General features: G+C 37.6%; 1 protein-coding gene across 2 annotated transcripts in view; it reads left to right on the forward strand.

Moving 5' to 3' along the window:
* COG3 (component of oligomeric golgi complex 3) overlaps positions 1-20,221 on the forward strand; it is a 79,943-nt gene that overhangs the window by 51,028 nt on the left and 8,694 nt on the right. For both annotated transcript variants that reach the window (XM_059143810.1, XM_059143809.1), the window contains 6 exons: positions 3,576-3,700; positions 6,966-7,055; positions 10,095-10,215; positions 12,830-12,918; positions 13,028-13,162; positions 18,503-18,578. In XM_059143810.1, the coding sequence (XP_058999793.1) occupies positions 3,576-3,700; positions 6,966-7,055; positions 10,095-10,215; positions 12,830-12,918; positions 13,028-13,162; positions 18,503-18,578 (636 nt within the window). The remainder of the gene's footprint in view (positions 1-3,575; positions 3,701-6,965; positions 7,056-10,094; positions 10,216-12,829; positions 12,919-13,027; positions 13,163-18,502; positions 18,579-20,221) is intronic.

Here is a 20,221-nt window from a genome sequence, read left to right on the forward strand (position 1 = left end):
TCTGAAGCTATACTCTTTATAAAGGTAGGAATGAGTGAGTCAGGTGAAGTAAAGTTGTTTAAGATAGAATAGTATGGAGATGGGCAGGCAGGAATGGAAGACTATGGTTGCTTTGGGGAAGTCAAGTGGTTTGGTATGTTTGGGCATAGGTTATTTGGAGGGAGGAACAGATAAAGCTGGCCAGATAGGTGATAATCTCAGAGACTTTGAACTTCTTGCTAATACAGTGTATTGGAATAATTGTACTACCAGATTTGCGTTTTGTAAATATATGGAGTGCCTGTGACTAGGGTAAGATACCGATAAAAACATTTGGGCTGGCTTGGACTAGGGTAAATGTTATGCAAGGAGTGAAATTGTCCAAGAAGCATCCTGGATGTTTATGAGTTACGTAGACAAAAAGCTAGATGAGAAACAGGGATCCTCTCCTCTCTCCTCCTAGCTGTAAGGGAGACACTGAAGCTCAGGTTTTTGGGGAGCTGGGATTGGCTGGGAGTTGGGGTAGTGAGAATGGGAGGCTTTAATAGCCCCAGTTGTCCCTAAATCCCCATGCTTAGGGCATCTCCAGGTATTGTGTGTTACTCTATGAACAGCTGATACCTCAAACCCAGACTGCCAAGCAAACTGGGTATTCCTTGTCTGGCAAAGCCAATTTTATCACATTTGTTTCATAGGAAGATAGAGCCATAAGGGTTAAGATTTCCTCCTTTGAAATAGAACCTGTGCCATGTCTTCATATACCTTTTGTTTCTAGTATACACTTTGGTCCTAATAAATCTCTTCAAGAGTTAGTGGAGAGACTAGAGTACTTTTCTATCTTAATGACGTTGGTCTTATACATTTTCCCTTTGCCCAGTAAAGTCTATTCTTTCACCCTTGCTTGGCCTTAAAATAAATAAGTATTGTTGGCAGAACTGTAGAGCCTAGTTAGGAGATTGTTTTGTTTTCCATTTGAAAGATAAAAGTTTGAGCCAGGGCACTGACAGGGTAGGGAGAAAAGTGAATAGATGAGGCATCTGGTGAAAAGCTTGAATCAGTAGAATTTGATGACACACTAGATGTGGGGGCTGAGAAAGACTTAACAGCGTTCACATGGAACAACTGAGAAGATCTATGTATATCGATCTAGAGCTATGCTGTTCAATATGGCAGCCACCTGCCATTGAACATGTGAAATGTGGCTATCTGAATGTGCTGTTAGCATATAAAATACAAATCAAATTTCAAAGACTTAATATGAAATAAAGAATGAAAAAACCTTATTAGTAATTTGTCTTGATTACATGTTAAAATGGTGGTATTTTAGATATATTGGGTTAAGTACATTAAAATTCATTCCACTTGTTTCTTCTTACCTTTTTTAATGGGGCATTTTAACGTGTTACACGTATGGCTCACATTGTATTTCTGTTGGACAGTACTTTTCTAGAGCTATAAAGAGGACTGATTTAGAGATAAAGACTGTAGAGACGCTTTGGGCTTGTGTAGGGTCACCCCTAGGACAGAGAGTACAGTGACAATAGCAGAAATGTGGGGAGAGAACCTCAGCAGATGCTGACGTGAAAGAACAATGGAGGTAGAGGAGAGTCAACTTCATGTAAAGTAGACATTTTATAGTGAGGCCTTATAGAAGAGCTTTTAAAATTACACAAATATCACATGCTTTTGAAAAGCAAACAAAATAAGCTTACAGAATTATAAAGTGAAAGCACTAACCCACAGTGTTCTCTTCTTTCTTTTCCCCCATAAATCTGTACCATAAACTCTAGGCCTTCTAAGCAGAGGCTGTTCTGGCTTTTTTTTTTTTTTTTTAAAGAATTTTGCTTGGCTTGGCTATACTTTTACTGTTTTAAGTATTGGCTATTACTTTTCTTTCTTTTTTTTTTTTTTTTTAAGATTTTATTTATTCCTTAGAGAGAGAGAGGGATCACAAGTAGGCAGAGAGGCAGGCAGAGAGGTCGGGGGAAGCAGACTCCCACTGAGCAGAGAGCCTGATGTGGGGCTAGATCCCAGGACCCTGAGATCATGACCAGAGCCAAAGGCAGAGGCTTAGCCCAGTGACCCACCCAGGTGCCCCTATGGAAAAAAGTTTCAAATATAAAGAAAAGTAGAAAGAATGATATGATGAACAGTGAACACCACTACCCACCATATGGATTCAAGGCTTAACATTTTATCACATTATATATACATATATTCTTTTGCTAATCCTTTTTTAAAATTTATTTATTTATTAAGTAACCTCTACACCCAATGTGCGGCTCAAACTCACAACCCCAAGATTAAGAGCCACATGCTCCTCTGGTTGAGCCAGCCAGGCGCCCCAATCTTCTGCTAATCATTTTAAAGTAAATTATTGACATCATTGCCAGTTTACTCTTGAGTATTTCATCATCTCTCCAAAATATAAGGACATCTCCTATATAACTCTAAAACCTATTGCACTAAAACATTTAGAGTTTCCTAATGTCCTCTAATACCCAGTTCATATTTCATTATCCCCTCTTATTCCAAAGTATTATCTTAGCTCTGCTGTTGTGGCTCATTGGAACTCTCGTCCATTGAGCTGAAATGATTGTGCTTCCCTCACAGAGGTGTCTTTGCTCAACCAAGCTCCTCACTTGCTCCTCCTCACCCTCACCAGAGTGTCTGCCCTGTCTCGGAGAGAGGAGGGGACAATTCTCTTCAATTGGGAATTGGATAGACTAAGTAGGCCTATAAGTAATACAGCTAAGAGCATGGAAGGCAAGCAGTCAAGCAAACCAGCTTTAATTAATTTTCCTGTTTAGCATAGCTTTATTTTCTTGTCATTTCCTTACCTCCATTGGCTTCCAGTAGCTTCCACACGACTACTTACAGATCTACCTCCTTTTTGTATAAGGCATATATACTATTTATTCATTCTATAAGGATTGTTTTGTTTTAAAGATTTTATCTATTTATTTATTTATGGTTTTATTTACTTGAGAGAGAGGGAGTGAACGAGCAGTGGGGAGGGGTGGAGGGAGAGATCAGGAGAAGCAGACTCCCCTCTGAGCAGGAAGCCTGATATGGGGCTCCATCCCAAGACCTGGAGATCATGACCTGAGCTGAAGGTATATCCTTAACCAACTGAGCAACCCAGGCACCCCAGATTTTATTTATCTGAGAGAGAGAGAGAGACCACGAAGGGGGAGGCAGAGGGAGAGGTGGGAGCAGACTCCCTGCTGAGCAGGAAGCCTGATGCAGAGCTTGATCTCAGGACCCTGGGACCACTGTCTGAGCCACCTAGGTGCCCCCATTCCGTAGACATTATTGATCACAGTTTTGCAATAGCTTTTGAATTAAGCATATATATATGAGGGTGGGATATATGTATGTATTTATGTGTAGTCTCACTAATCGTGTTGAATATCAGCTGTCACAATTCCTGTGGGTTCCTGTGGCATTATTGATTAAAGGTGAAAATACTTGGAAAAAAAATGGATGCCTCTAACTACTGATAACTAAAAGAACAAACAGTTTATGTTTACTGTGCAAATAAGACAAACCTCCAGGTATGTGAAATGTGTCTTTTTTTCCATTTGGGTTTTTAGGTTCAACAGAATCCCTCAATACGAGGCCACAGACCACAATTTCTCCAGCAGATCTTCATGGAATGTGGTATCCTACAGTTCGAAGAACTCTTGTGTGTCTCTCCAAATTGTACAGATGTATAGATGTACGTGTATCAATTCTTATTTATCTTTACAGTAAATTGCTTGCTCTTTCATGTGAAATTTTTAAATTTTAAGTTTATTTTAAGATCTTAGTGTAGTATTTTGTTTGGTATTTAATTAGAATCCTATGATTTTTAGATACAGAGGTAAGTTTAAGATCAGTCTAATTTAGGGGTTTTTTAAAAAAGATTTTATTTATTTATTAGAGAGAGTGAAAGCATGAGCAGAGGGGAGGGGCAGAGGGAGAAGGAGATGCTGATTCTCTGCTGAGCAGGGAGCCCAATATGGGACTCTTGATCTCAGGACCCTGGGATCATGACCCAAGCCAAAGGCAGCTGCTTAATTGACTGAGCCACTCAAATGCCCTTAATGTAGGGATTCTTAATGTGTGTGTTCTGTAGAACCTTAGAATTCACTAGTGGCCTTTGGGAAGTCTTTGGATACCTTGAAATTTTGAGTAAAATTGTGTTTGTATCTTTATATTTGTGTCTTTTTGAGAGAAGGATTATAGCTTTCATTGCATTTACTATGACCACATAAAAGTTTAAAAACTACTGGTTAATTCATCTGTTTTAGTTTATAGGTAAGGAAAAAGACGTGCAGAAAGGTTAAGTGATAATGTCCAGTGTCACATGGCTATAGTACATATTTAATATAAATTTGTTATTAAATGCATTTACTTTAGTTTCTTTTTTTTTAACTTTAGTTTTTTTTTTTTTTTTTTAAAGGTTATTTATTTTAGAGAGAGGGTGCATGTATGGGATTGATGGGAGGGCCAGGGGGAATGGGAGAGGAAGAGAATCTTAAGCAGACTCCCTGCTAAGCCCGACATGGGGCTTGATGTCATAACCCTGAGATCATGACCTAAGGCAAACCTTAGGACATTTAACTGACTGAGCCACCTGGGCACCCCTTTATTTTAGTTTTGTACTCCATTTTAATCAGCATTTTTTTTTAAAGATTTATTTATTTGAGAGCAAAAGTGCAGGGCGGGGAGGCAGGGAGAAGGGCAAAGGGATAGAGAGAGTCTCAAGCAGACTCTGCATTGAGCACAGAGCTCATCATGGGGCTCTTTCCATCTCACAACCCTGAAATCATGACCTGAGCTGAAATCAAGAGTCGAATACTTAACTGACTGAGCCATCCAGGTGCCCCTAAGTCACTAAGAAACCATGGACTAATTTTAGTTATTGCTGAAATTGTAGTACCTTTTTTTTTTTTTGGAAGCACGACCTTAAACATAAAGCATTGATTTTAGGTCAGAGCTGTTGTAAGCATTCAAGAATGTTTAATGATATGATTATCAATCTTGAAAGATTAGAGTTGTTTATACTTCATATTAGGAGTTTGCTGCTGAAATAGTTTATAAGATTAAATTTTAAAAAAATTTTATTTAAGTAATCTCTACACGCAACATAGGACTTGAACTTACAACCCCAAGATCAAGAGTGCTCCTCCCGCTCCTCCAACAGAGCCAGCCAGGTGCCCCTGAAATTCAGTGAATTTAATTTAAAATTTGATTGTTACAACTTAAATAGCATATAAAATGTGACAAAATAACAACAGCAATGTAATTGTCCTGAAGCTGTTGTTTAAGAATAGAGACCAAAGGGGGTATGTGTATGTTTCCCAGCCCCCTCATCGCCTCCTCATGCCCCCCAACGGCAGAAATGTTTTATATCTCAGAGGCCTAGGGGCTGAACAAGGTGGCACAGTTTCATTGGTTCAGTAGAGTGCATAGTACTTAGTGTATCTATTTTAAGCTACATAGTTATCGGAGTTTGTACTTGCAGAGATTTTGAAATTTAACCAGAAAATACCTTTTGGCCTATTCTGGGACTTTTAGGATGCGGCAAGATCACCTTTACAGTTAGATGTCTCAGCCTTTTTGTCCAGCTAATGAGTTGTCTTCTAGAGGGAAGTTTGGACTTTGGAATCTCCTCTTCCCCAGGTTCCCTAGCAGGAGTACTCAATGACAGTATGAGGCTAGGATTAGGAAGCTCCCTAGAGTAGAGCTGGGATACCAGGGGGATACATAGGGGCGTGTTCCACACAGAACCCATTGTCATCACAGACCCTAGTGAAGCCTTTTCGGTGCTTAAGAGGGATTTGAGCCAAACAGTAGGGTAGACCTGAGGACGCAACTCTGCCTGTTTTTATTTTATCTTCTGGGACTGCCTGTTTTTTTTTTTTTTGTTTTGTTTTGTTTTGTTTTTTTAATAACGTAGCTATGTCTGAATCTTATTCCTCTCTCTTTTAACCATCTAAGGCGAGGAAAGCCAAGTCTAGTGAAAAACGCATTAAGACTGAGCGGGGGAAGAGTTGGTCTTAGTCGAGGCTGCTGATGTTCGGTCTTCCTCAGGCAGGAGCAGCGACCTAGCAAAAGGCAACCCTAATCTTTTCTTACTACAGAAGCTGCATAGGAGACAACTGAGAGGGAAGCAGTACAAAAGGAGAACAGCATCAAGTAGAGATCAGGACCCAGGATTGTGGCCTCATAATAAATATTTTGCTCATATTCCTCCATGTTAATTCCATCTCAGGTGGAATGGAGGCAGGGAGGAGGCAAGGGACCGGCAGGCGACCTTGACATGCCACACTTCTGACAAGATATAGAAATGACAGAATTAAGAATCATACTTCACATGATGTTTGTAACCCAATTATTTTGTTTTTATCTAATTATATTTTAAAAAGATTTTACCACCTCCTTCGGCATTCCTATATTTCATTCACAGTATCCTGTAATTTGGATTTCCTAGTATTTTATTGCTTGACTCCCCCATCACTGAACATTTATTTGTTTTTTTTTGTTTTTTTTTTTTTGCTGTTTTAAATGATGTAGTAAGAGCCATGTGTATGAATTTTATAATACAATACTGATTATTTGGGATACATTTTTAGAAGTGGGTTTACTGAGGCTTTGTCTTAAAGTTGGTGGGGTCAGAACCACATCTGCCTTGTCCACCTACCACTGGGCATCCAGCATTTAGCACAGAGACTAGCCTGAAATAGGTGCTAAGGAAATATTGCTGAAAGGTCACAGGAGAGCTTTGAGAGATGCAAATTACAGAACTACCTGTTGGTCTAGACAGGTTGCATGGGAATAGGAAACTCTAAGAGGAATATTTGCCAGTAATATAAGTTCATCCGGTGGATGAGGGCAAGCAAGCATTCATTGTTGAATTGCTTGTTCTCTGTTTATATAATTTCTCTGTTCCTGTGTTGTGAAGCACTTCAGTTAATGTTTTTCTTTTATTTCACCAGAGGGCAGTGTTCCAAGGATTATCACAGGAAGCCTTGTCTGCCTGCATTCAGTCGTTACTTGGAGCATCAGAGTCTATCAGCAAAAACAAGGTTTGATGAAGTGTTAGGTGAAATATTGTTACCTATAATAATATTGTCGAATATAGCATTTATTTGTAAACACAGAAATTTAAAGCCATTTTGGTGGGAGGATTTGTTTAATATGATTTAATTGAAGCCCTTTAAGAGAAGTTAAAACAGTTGACCCTTGAACAAGACAGGGACTCAGATCCTTTCCCCCACAGTTTGAAATCCTTGTAGAACTTTTGATTCCTCGAATACTGAACTACTAATAGCCTGCTGTTGACTGAAAGCCTTACTGATAACATAAACAGTCAGTTAACACCTATTTTATCTGTTATGTGTATTACGTACTATATTCTTAAAGTAAGCTAGAGAAAAGAAAATGTTATTAAGAAAATCACAGGGAAGAGAAAATACATTTATAGTACAATGCTATAAAAAATTACCGTATAAGTGGACCAGTGTAGTTCAAACCATGTTGTTGAAGGTTCAATTGTGTATTATTATAGTGCTAAATAAAGACCACACTGTATGAAGGAGTTCCAGCTTTGCTGAAAAGTACTGAAAATGCCACTTTGGTTCTAAATCCTATAGAGTAAAGGTCTCTTACTATAGCCTTAGCAGCTGGGAAGGTAGTAGACTCCTGTTTCCCTGAAAGACCAAAACAGTGTTTATAAGAGAACATAGCAATTTATAATCATCCCTTCAGTGATGGTTTTAAATAGTTGCATGGCCTCACTTGAAGGAAATCAGCCAAGTCAATTTAGAAGACAGGGAACTGTGGCCCATGGGTTGCATGACTAGAAGTAGTTGCCGTGACTTCATGACTTACAGTTTTTAATCAAGAAGCGATCTGGGGCTGAAGGCTGCTCCCGGGGGCCCTGAGAATTTTTAAATAGCGTCATCAAAGATGTTGCTTCATTTAACTGTCCATTAAAATGCCTGTCACCTAAAGGGTCTAAGCTGTAGGGACTGTTTCCAGGGAAACTTTTTTTGCTTGTTTGGAGTATTCAAACTTGTGAACCTTTTTTGGACTTCCAGATTTATAAACTTGATTTCTTACTTCAAGGCTTTAGATAAATTAGGGTAAGACAAAAGAAAGCAAAAAAAACAAATGACAAAAAAAAACTTCCCTCAAAAGAATTTGGGATTCGTTTCTAGGAGAGTTGTACCCCTGATTGTGACTGCTGCATTCTCCCAGTCATGGAATGAAAGGTTGCAGTGACATTTTTAGATGTTGGAAAGAAGATGGAAAGTTAGTTGTAGACAGGCAGATTTAATTTTTAAAAAGTATTTCTAAGCCTGAGCTCTCACATTTCTTAAAATACCTGAAATCAGGAAACATGTCTAATGTTAGGCAAATGGTTAAGTAAATTATGGCATACTTCATAGAGTAGACAATTACACAGGCGTTAATTTTTTTAATGAAGCAGTAACATTTAACTTAAATATGTTAAGGCAAAAAAAAAAAAAAAGGATACAACCAGATATATATACATCATGACTTTATGTAATGAAAACACTCAATAAAACATTAACATTGAAAGCTTTTGGGTGAATATGGATGATTTTCCCTTTTTTCACTACACTCTTCTTTATTTTCCAGTTTTCTAGAATGAGCATGTAGTTCTTAGATGATAAGGAGGAAAAAAAAATGACCTAATTTATATGTCTTCATGCACACCACCTCCTTTTTTTAAAGGGAGGAGTGAAGGGCTTTTTGATTATTATACCCTATGAGGCTATCCTGTTTTATGTAACTCTGCTTCCTGCATATTAGAAGGGGTTTAAGTTTGTGTGGGGAAGCTCTCGATTTGGCAAGCATTAGCTCATTTATTTTTGTTGCTGAGTTTGTGTACTTTTGCCTTTCAAGAAAAAAGTGATTAATGAAAATGACCACTTAATGTCTTAGCTTCTTAAGGCAAGAAGTTGTTGCCATACTTAATTGAACACCTAATATGTTTGCTGGATTATAGCAGCTTTAGTTAAGTGAATCTGTATTACACTGTACTTTCCCCTTGGAATTGTTAGTTTTTTAAAAAATAGAGCAAGTATTCAAAATGTGTAGTGCTTCCTACTTATTTAATGCTCTGTGTTCCAGAGTACAAAGTGAGTTTCCATCAAATAAATCATTCTTGCATATTGATTATGTGTTTATTTAGAAGGAGGGAGGAGAGAGAGAGACACTAGAAAGGAGTTAGGTTGTTTAATAACCCCTTTAAAATTATTGCTGTTTATTGAAGGACAATTTTATTCTTTTCCTAATATAGTATGATGTTAGAAATATTTTCAAAGCAATATTCTGTCTTGATTAAGCAGCAAGAATGAGCAGATGCAGCCTTGCTCTTGTTAATATACAGACTTTTTTTGGAAGTGAAAGTTACAGTTATTCACTCTTTTAGGATTGGGTCAGACAGAGCTTTGAGAAGTAAATTTAAATCATAAGACTCTTCTAGATGGGTCCTGCCAGGGCAGATGCAAGTGTAGTGACTCAGGATATAGACAGTGCTCTGTTGGTGGCAGGATGATCCAAAATGGTAACCCCAAATCATTTTTGGATTTGGAAGCTCCTTTTGTATAAATATGAATATTTCTGATATTCTGGATATTGAAACCACTTTGGCCAAATAGAGCCATGGTGCTTGAAAAGAAACTGGAAAACCAGGAGAGGTCAGAGTTGTGTTTATGCTTTGACCTTTTCTTTATTTCCTGTTCTGTGCCAAGATTAGGTCACTTTATCTCTTCTGTTTCTAAATCAAGTAAAAATAGATTTGATTTCTTTTTCTAAATGTGTTACTTTATAACCTTTTATCTGATTTGCTTTCTTGGACTGACGAAGTATGAGTGGGTGACAATGTTAGTAAGAGTTTGCAGTAAGATTTTTCCAGATAATTCTAACATGGGTAACGTGGGGAGAGTTCATTGCACCACAAAAGGAGTATTGGTACATACAGTTAGGTTAAGGGCCATACACCTCGGTAGATTAATGTTGATTAATAACACTGTATGTTTTACATGTTTTTATTTAATCTTTGATAATACCCATTTTTCTGTCTTATAATTTAGACTCAGATTGATGGACAACTTTTCTTAATTAAGCATCTTTTGATTCTTCGTGAACAAATTGCTCCATTTCATACTGAATTCACCATTAAGGAAATTTCCCTGGACCTCAAGAAAACTAGAGGTACTTCATTGTCCTGGCTGACACAGTTGGGTGTGTTTGACCTGTCCAAATGTGTCAGCAAAGGTTATAGGTTTATTTTATGTTCATCTGCAATTTTTTTTGCATGCTGTGCTTGCTAAGCATGTTACTTGTTCATACTGAGCTGAGCTTTCAGTGTCCTAATTACATCTAACTTGCTGTATTTTCTTTATGAAGGGAACTGTTTCTGAGCATTTCAATTTGTAATATAGCATTACTTCTCTTAGACTCTGCCACATATTACCATAACCAGTTAAAAAATGAAAAATCAGTGTAACAGCTACTTAACAGTGTCAGCCAATTGGGGTGATTTTAAACATTGAGTAGAGTTTGTCAGTTCATGAAAATTCAGGAAGCCAGCTGGGTAAAATGGTAAAATGCGAGTATTCAGATATCTAAGAGTGAAAGATTTGGGTTCCTGGCCCATCATTTCCTGGCTCTTGTGTGATCTTGGTTGGGTATTTTAGTTTTCCTATCCCAGGTGAAATGAGCAGAATCAACTTGTCACGATAACTTCTCAATAACCAGGTTATTGAGATCATTAAGCATGAAAATGTATGTTGAAGAGCTTTGTGAGCGTTAGGTGCTCAAGTAAGCCTAATTGGTATTATTTAATCAGCTGGTTGTTAGGTAATCATGTGGCTAGGATCTTTGAGTTGTTAATAGACACTGAATCATATCTGTCCTAATGATTTGCCTCTGACTGAATTAATAGATGATTTCTAAAATATCAGAATAGTTATTTTCTAAGATGTTGATTGTAAGCAGTTAAGGATACACTATGAATATCCCTAGTTTCCTTTACTTACTTACAAATTTATCTAAACTTTATCTTTTCTTAACCATTGCTGAGGGAATTAAGTTCTAATGCCTTAAGCCATTGTTTATATAATGGAACTTCTCTCTGAGGTATTGGGGGAATTGAGAAAATAGTCACTCAAATTATTTCCTGTACTCTGGTTCAGAGGAACTCCAAATACGGTATTTCCAAGGGTAGCTGGTTATTAGTTCCCTAGTGACTGTGTTTATAAAATAGTGGGCTTGACTTAACTCACCTGAGAGCCAACGTGAGTCATATTAGAACAGTTTACTCTTTCTTTTCCTAATGTTCTCTTCTTTCCGCCATGGAGAATACCTTTTGGTTCTGTTGGAATTTGAATAGTAAACCTGTATGTTACTCATATTTTGTGATTAAAAAAAAAAAAGATTTTGTTTTATTTTAGAGGGTAGGGGAGCAGAGTGGGAGCAAGAGGGACAAGGAGACTCCTTGCTAAGTGTGGAGCCTGAGAATGAGGGGCTAGGTTTGATCTCAGGACCCAGAGATCGTGACCTGAGCTGAAACCAAGAGTCAGATGCTCAGCTGACTGTACCTCCTAGGCGCCCTGTGATTTTTTTTTTTAAACAGTAGTCACATATCCTGGTTTTTGCCATTTTATAGAATGTGTATATATTTTTTAAGCTTATTCTTATCAGAGGCTTCCATCCCCCAACCAGTCTAGTTGATATCCTTCTGTCCTTTTGGTGTGAGGTGTGGGAGTAGTGCCCTAACCTTGAAGAGTGCCGTGGGCTGATAGTCCTTAACTTTATTTACATGATGGGACAAAGTAAGGCTGATCTACTTTCTTCCATTTTTTTCTAATTCATAATTTGTTGCTGCTTACTTAGTTCTTATATAGATCCATCGAAGTGTGAGATAATGAAATGCCCTAAAATTTTGGCAAATACTCGTTTAAAGTCTGTTTTCCCTAAAACATCATAAAGCCTATATAATCCTACTGTATGCTGTCGCAGACAGTCTTTTAAGTTATCTTGTACAAAAGACAGCAGAAACAAAGCTTTACTCTCAGTACTGAGTCTGATAGGTCTTTTACAGTAAGATCAGGGTCAAGGTAGTTAGTACTGTTGTGGTGTGTACTTGTAAAAACCAGGGTTGGAAGCATTTCATACTTGGCTTCTGCGGTGTGGCAAAACAAAGAAGTGGTCTTTTGTGACTATCACTTAAGAATACTTGCTCTCTTTACTTTCAGACCTCTAACCTCTCATAACTAACATTATATATCTTAATTGCATTTGAACATCAATGAGACCTCAGTTAGTACTTTGTGTGGATTCTAGTTAGTCTGGAGGTTAAGGGGTAAATACGTCCTTTTGGTGTTTTCTTTCTGGCTGACACAGTAGTTTATTCATTCTGCTTCCAATGAATAAGTTTCTGTGCCAGCCAGGGACTCAACAAACAAAGCTGGGTAAGTATATGGATGTTTTCTGGAAAATCTATTTAGCAGCATAAAAATAAGGCAGTGAAATTTTCAGGTATCAGTTACCATTTAGCTTTTTTTTTTTTTTTCTGTAAGTGGATAGTTGAGATTAATAGTCATTTCTCAAGTCTGACTTCTAGAAAATAACTATGTGTGGGTACTATAGCCATGGTTGGCACTAATCCCACCCTCTTCCATTCATGAAGGTGAGTTGGTGGAAATGAAATTGCTTTTGTTTTTGTGGTAATAGATAACTAGTGTACGTTAACACACTGAAACGGTAACTCGTCTTTTCTTTTAAAACTGTACCTGTTCACTGGATGAGTAATTTTGTTTCACAGATGCAGCATTTAAAATCCTGAACCCTATGACTGTTCCAAGATTTTTTAGGCTGAATAGCAACAATGCCTTGATAGAGTTCTTGTTGGAGGTGAGAAGGAGTCTGTTTCATTGGTGGTGGGAGATAAACAGCATTCTTTACACGTCTGGTAATTTCTAGGCACATAAAAACAGGAGGAAATTGTCATCTTCTTTTTAAGGGTACTCCTGAGATAAGAGAACATTATCTTGACTCTAAAAAAGATGTAGACCGTCATCTGAAATCGGCCTGTGAGCAGTTTATTCAGCAGCAGACCAAGCTGTTTGTAGAGCAGCTGGAGGAGTTCCTGACAAAGGTATAGACCTTGGTGCATATTTGATAAAGTAATTTTGAATTCTTCCTTAGATTTCCTTTTGAACGAACCTCTTGTGAAAACTCTGGCAGGAGACAGTAAATAGTAAGCCTAAATCTTAATGATTCCATTTAGGAAATCACTGTGTTTCCTATAATGGAAGCTTTTTGATTTGGACTTTTAGATATGCTTGCATAGTTTTCAGTTTTTAAGAGAGAAAGTGCAGATATTGTCTCCTCTCCTTGCTAAAATCCATCCAACTGGCTAATGCCAGCAATGCAAAAATGAGATCATGGCTATTTTGACTTTTCCGTTTCAACCTAATCTTTTTTTTTTTTTTTTAAATGCTTAAGTACCATTACTAAGGATTTTACTTCATAAAAATGTTTTAAAAGCCTTGAAATTAAAAAAAAAAAATTCTTGAGATTAGCTTTCATTTATTTAGCTTCTACTGTCTGTCCAGAATTAGAATATATTATAAAAAGAGTAAAAATATGACAGCCCTTTCTCTCAAATTTACTTACCTAAGTCCTAACTGGGGAGACAAACTGTATCTCTGAAATGACCAGGAGACAGCTAAACAGATTATCTGTTAGTAATTTTTTGCTGGGGCCATTGATGCTGGTATGCCTGAAGCCTGTGATATTTGTTCAAAAGATAGAAGGTACTTGTTTCTGAAAATAGTAATAAATGCCCAAAAAAGCAGATATAGAAATGTTAAAGCAGTCAAACTACTCTTTTGTTTATCATTGGCATATAGTACTTGTTTACTGGGTTGTAGTCCATTCAAACAAGTATTTGGAGTGTGTGTGTTTTTTTCCTCTTTCAAATCAGTTTAAAAGGGGGGAGTGGTAGAAAGGTTTCTACTGGGTTTTGATTTTAAAAAATGGTGCAACTATTGATACTTTGTAATTTACAGATAAGCCCATTACAGTTTTTACTGAAATTGTTCTTATGGGAAGCCAGTCTGTAGATTGTAGTATGTATTTTTGGGAGAGCATCCACATTAGTACTGGTAGGAAATATTGTAGATGAGTATTCTGCAATAGCAGAGCTGCACAATGAATCTTCTGACATAAGCAAGTTGATTATAATGAAATCTAGGATTAAAGGCTTTTTCTGGAAAAGCACAGTCTTTGTAAAAGTCAAGAGAATGAAAATTCACTGATGTAGCTATCTAAGTTGATGGTAGTGTTAGTTTGGTAAATCTGGTATAACTCTGTAATTGTGCATTTTGGAAGGCTCTGGACACTATGAGCATTTTTTAAAAATTAGAGATACATGTAGAAAACATGTATTCCAAGTCTGAATTATATAGTGGTTTTCCATGGAATGCTACACATCTGCACCGGAGACTCCTGTATAGCCGGTCATGCATCTCTCTTTCTACACTCCTCCCTGAGGGATCGGAGAGGGAAAGGCCCTGCCTCTTGACATCATTGAGAAGTCAGTCCTGTCCTCCCTGCTTAGTCTGTGTAGTCTTTGCTCAGGTCATTCACTGTTGCCTCGTTTTCTTTTTTCAACCTTGGTCCCTAAGTGCTCTCCAGAGTCTGTTCAAAATATTTAGTAGGTAGTACAGCTTAGAGGGCTGAGCATCCCTTTTACATTATCTTATTCCAAATTCAGTCCCTTCCCCCATCCCGTTGGAGTGGAGTGAGTCAGAGACAAAGATGCACGCATGCACAGGGCATACATCATGAGCACTAGGGTTCACACAGATGTATGTGATCGTTTAAGACATTGCTTGTTAGACTTTGTGGACCAGACATTTTTCACTTTTATCTGGTGGATGTTACTAGTATTCTGAATAGCAGACACAGAATAAATGATTTTAAAACTTTAAAATGATTTTCTTTAAAGGTAAATCTGCAAGTGCAGAATCTTGTGCCTCTTTTATTATCGTTGGCGTCTTATAAGGTAGCCCGTGATTGTACCTTGATAAATGATTGCAAGAGAAGCAGCATCCATAGGTGCAGAAAGGGAACAGTATTTCATCTTCAATTTGGACGTATGCTTGTAGGTCTCAGGATTTTACCATTTGGATGTAAGCCTCATCAACAAATGTTCTCAGCTGAGAACAGTTTGGGCTGATTTTTAGAATACATGTGGGTTTGCATAATAAAACAAACTGTGTGAGTGTAGAGAACATTCTTAGGCTCTTTGAAGACTTGTTTTTGAGTGTAAAGATTCAGGGTGTGATTCTAGTCCTTTTTTTACTTGCTGTGAATTGGTCTTTTTTGTTATGTAGCTCCTTCCTTGACTCTCCTTGTTGAGATGCTTTGTTTTCATTAATTCTCATTACATCTCTGGCACCTAGAGTAAGTAAAACATCTTCATTTCACAGAATGAGAAACTAAAGTTATCCAGAGTGACCCAATATATATAAGACAATCATTTCTACAAACTTAATCTGACTAGTATAAACATCTTCCCTGATATTTTGGTACAACTAATGAAGTTTCTTAAGAAAAAGAAATAAATTCTAAAAGAACATATCCTATTTCCTGCTCCTTGAAAAATAATCTTTTTTCTAAGTATTTGGTGGCCCTAGGGAGTATAACACTGTTCTAAGTGTTGGGGGTAGAAGTTCATAGGAAAATAATTTGGGTCAAATATCTTCTGTTAAACACAAAAACTATTGATACTTTTTCTTTCCTTCCCCCCCCCCCAAGTTTTTATTTATTTATTTGACAGAGAGAGAGAGAGCACGCACAAACTGGGGGTAGGGGGGAGGGGGGAGAGGGAGAAGCAGACTCCCTGCTGAGCAGGAAGGCCAAGGCAGGACTTGATCCCAGGACCCTGGGATCATGACCTGACCAAAGGCAGACACTTAATTCACTGAGCCACCCAGGCACCCACCAAAAAACTGTCGATACTTTCTGTTTTCTTAGAATTTCATTATACTGAATATTGCGTGAAATGAACCCTTAAGTAGGGGTTGGACTGGTCATGGGTGTGGTGGAAAGAGCATAGAGTTTTGACTCCAGAAAGCTGAACTCCAGCCCCCCTTTGTCACCTCCTGAGTAAAATGGTAGCAAGGTAGATTCTCCAAGTTTTGGTTTTCTAATCTCTTCATCAGAGATAGCTACGGTATCCCTCTTCCCAACTGAAGGTTATTATAAGGACCAAAAGAAGATCATATATGTAATAGTACTTTAAATGCTGCAGAAACGTTACAGGAAAATATGACAAATTTGAAGTGCAGGTTTTGCTTTAGGAAAAATTCTGAATAAACGCATTTTAAAGGAAGTACATTTCAAGTTCATAATGAAGCTCAAAGTGTTTCCCCCTCGTGGGACCAGTTTATGCTGAAAAACTCAAGACTTGTATTTAGCAATATTCATTTTTTCCCCAAGCAATTTATTGAAGTATTTCGAGTTTATTTGGCGGGGGATGGGGGATGGAGGGACAGAGGGGAGAGAGAATCTCAAGCAGGCTCAGTGCTTAGTCTTACAACCCTGACTTGACATGAGCCGAAAACCAAGAGTCAGACGCTTAACCATCTGAGCCAGTCAGGTGCCCTACAAGTTTATTCTTAATACTCCCTCTGAAGTGTTATTAATTCCTCAGCAACACTGTAAATGTAAATTTTTTTTCTTGATTGTAGTTCATGTAACAGAATTTGACCTATAAATTTAATTTTTGTTCTCAAGGACTTAATAACCTAATGGAAAATCAAGATAGAAAATACGTAAACATTATGAGGTGTAAAGCAGTGTCATCATGAGACAGTGGGTCTCTGTTTATCTCGTAGGGTTTTTGAAAGATAGGGCTAGTTGGGGAAAACTTTTCAAGAAAATACTCCCTGCAGTTTGACTTAAAGGGAAGTATGTTACCTAGATAATAAAGAGACATGGATATGTAAGTTTGTCTTTGTCCTTAATATAAAAATAATTAATACAGTCTAAACAGACAACATATATATCATTATGAACTTGGTTAAATTCTGGAATAATCAATGGAATAATAGGCAGCCATTACTAATAAAACATAACTGTTGGACACTGAAAAATGTCCAGAATTTAGAGTTAGGTGGGGAAAAAAGATGTCAGAGCACTATGGTCCTGTTTTGTAAATGTAGACACGTTAGTATGTTTATTTATGTTGGAGAAGATTTCGGATAATACATACTAAACGAACATGTTTTTCTTTTAGCATTGTCTAATCTACAATATGTATAATTTGTTTTTTAAAGCTGCATCTCACAATAAAAAAGTAAAGATATCAAGAGGGATAGATTGTAGGAAAGGGGTGATTTTATACACATGTGCAGCATGAGCAAAGGCCTGTGAGCTTACTTAACATTGTATTCTGTCTTGTGCCTGTGTTCTGCCTAAATATTTTTGTGGCCTTCTTTAATCGAAAGTTTTTGTTCTCAGATTTTTCTAATGAGACTCTCTGGTGAGGCCAAGGTCACAGCCTGCACCTTTGGCCCCTAACAATCCATTTAAAAAAATGTTTTATGCGGTTTCTGTCCTTCACCTTCCCCAATTACACCTTAGTTACCATATACCCCACCATGGTTTTCCATCTTTTTTTTTTTTTTTTTAAGATTTTATATATTTATTTGACAGAGATCACAAGCAGGCAGAGAGGCAGGCAGAGAGAGAGGAAGGGAAGCAGGCCCCCTGCTGAGCAGAGAGCCCGATGCGGGACTCGATCCCAGGACCCTGGGATCATGACCTGAGCCGAAGGCAGCGGTTTAACCCACTGAGCCACCCAGGCGCCCCATGGTTTTCCATCTTGAGAACATCTTAAGAGCAGTCTTGTCTAAGCAGCCAAATGTACATTTTTTCGTTTGCTGCTCTGTACTAATGGCTGAGGAATAAAAGGGGCATGAACAAAGGGTGGGCATTCCAGTCTGCCTATAGCACTGGTTGGTCTGCCTCCAGCACTTTGATGCTATTTGAAAATCTTGTTTGTTTTCATAACATTCTCTGCCTGAGATATAATAAAGGAAAGGAATCTCTAGGTATGTAAAGGAGATTTTGTCCTGCTGGGGTGACATTTTCCTAACAGAATACAATAATAATTAAATGTTGACATAACAGTTTACTTGAAAAGGGACCAGTTTTGTCCTCAGTTTTGTCTTCCTTCTCTAAAATGTTTTAGGCAGAATACCTCAGGACATCAGTGGTGTTTTTTTGCAAGACAGCAGATGCCTTGAAATCACAAAAGTTTTCTAAAATGTGTTATTAGTTGGAAGGATTATGAGTTATGATGCAGTTTTTTAGGATTGCACATTTGACTATCATTATGTTTTAATATGTCCAGATGGTATTGTATGTCCTCGGAGAGCAATGAAATGAAAAGAAACGTTTTTCTTTTTGTCTTGTCTCACAGGTTTCAGCATTAAAGACGATGGCCAGTCAGGGAGGACCCAAGTATAGGCTTTCACAGCAGCCTTGGGCACAGCCAGGTATTCACGTTTTACTCCCGGGGATTTCTTTTTTTTAGCTGTTGATTAATTTGCATTTATATAGTCTCTGACAGCTTGGAGTTGGTTTCCTTCTTCTGCTGTGGTTTGTGTTGATGCTAGGTGCAGTTTGGAGCTGACAGGTCTTAATGGTCCAGCACTACTTGCATTTTAAAAAGCAATTTTCAAGGAAAGAGGAATTAAAAAGAAAAAATACACGCAGAGTTAAAAATAAAACGTGGCTTACATGGAAATCCTCTGATTCTGTACATCTGCTTTTTGTTGTTATTAGAGCTTTGATGAAAGTACCGTGTTTGATAGTCTGAAATTAGGGAGGAAATGCTACTGTTCTCAAGTATTAGATGAAGGATGTTGGTCATTACTTTGTTTCACATTTTATGCAAGTTATATCCTCTGTTAACATTTTTAGAGTGTTCAAAAAAATTATAAAAATTGTGGTGTCACTGGGGAGTTGGCAGACAGTATCCCTGTCTGATTGGCGGATGTGCTTGAGATGCTCCTAGTTTTACTCTTTCCTAAATGTAAATTTTTCTGTGCCAAAGAGTTTCTTCTTCTTCTTTTTTTTTAATCTTTAGCATTAGACCTCAGACATTTAGAATCAGACCTTTGGGGGTTACTTTTGGTTCATTTTGTGGCATTTTAAGTTGCTGTTAAGCCAGAATAAATCATTGTAGAGGATTAGTATTTCTGGCTGGTCCCTGGCCTACATCAGGATAGAGATCTTTTGAAACCAAAAAGGGCAAAATGGTAAAAGGATTCGTGTTTTAATTATAGATAAGCTGTATTAAGTTGGTAGGGCAACTTTTTTGCTGAAAATGAGAGAGATCCAAATTCAGGTTTAGCATCCATAAGAAATTGACTGTCTACAGGCACCCAATCTAGTATTAGGGTTTTTTTGTTTGTTTGTTTAAGATTGTATTTATTTATTTGAGAGTGAGAGAGAGAATGAAAGAGACACGTCATGAGAGGGGAGAGGTCAGAGGGAGAAGCAGACTCCCCGCCGAGCAGGGAGCCTGATGTGGAACTTGATCCTGGGACTCCAGGTTCATGACCTGAGCCGAAGGCTGTTGCTTAACCAACTCAGCCACCCAGGTGCCTCTAGTGTTGGGATTTTAATATGATTGGTTTTCCTTATTGACAGAATGATATGTTTGTCAGGTACTTATTTCTTTTGGGGAAAAGAATTGAGGCCGTTCTAAAAATTTTTGATTATTCTTAATAATGGCTCAGGATAATTTGAAGTTGAACTAGAACTGAGAAGCTAAAAGAGTAGCTGTGCATCTCGGAGGAGGATTTGTAAATATACTGAATTATCAGTTGTATTTGAATGGAAGAGAGGATTTTATTTCAACAATTTGTCATAAGAACTTTGATGATGTCAATATGGGTTTGCATTGATTTGCTTTATTGCATATGAACTTTGTCACTGCTTTAGGTCTTTTGTTTACCTGTGATGGAGACAGTAACTGTTTTACTGTTTACAAGGGTTACTATACCTTTGTATCATGTGAGATTGAAATAACATCTTACCAAACTGAGATCATACTTGATGCAGTAGTACATTCTGTCAGAAGAAAGAAAACCAATTTATTTTATTGATAACACCGGAAGTTCTTTTTAAAATG

This window comes from Mustela lutreola, chromosome 13 (genome assembly GCF_030435805.1).
Source record: "Mustela lutreola isolate mMusLut2 chromosome 13, mMusLut2.pri, whole genome shotgun sequence".
In the NCBI taxonomy this organism is placed as follows: domain Eukaryota; kingdom Metazoa; phylum Chordata; class Mammalia; order Carnivora; family Mustelidae; genus Mustela; species Mustela lutreola.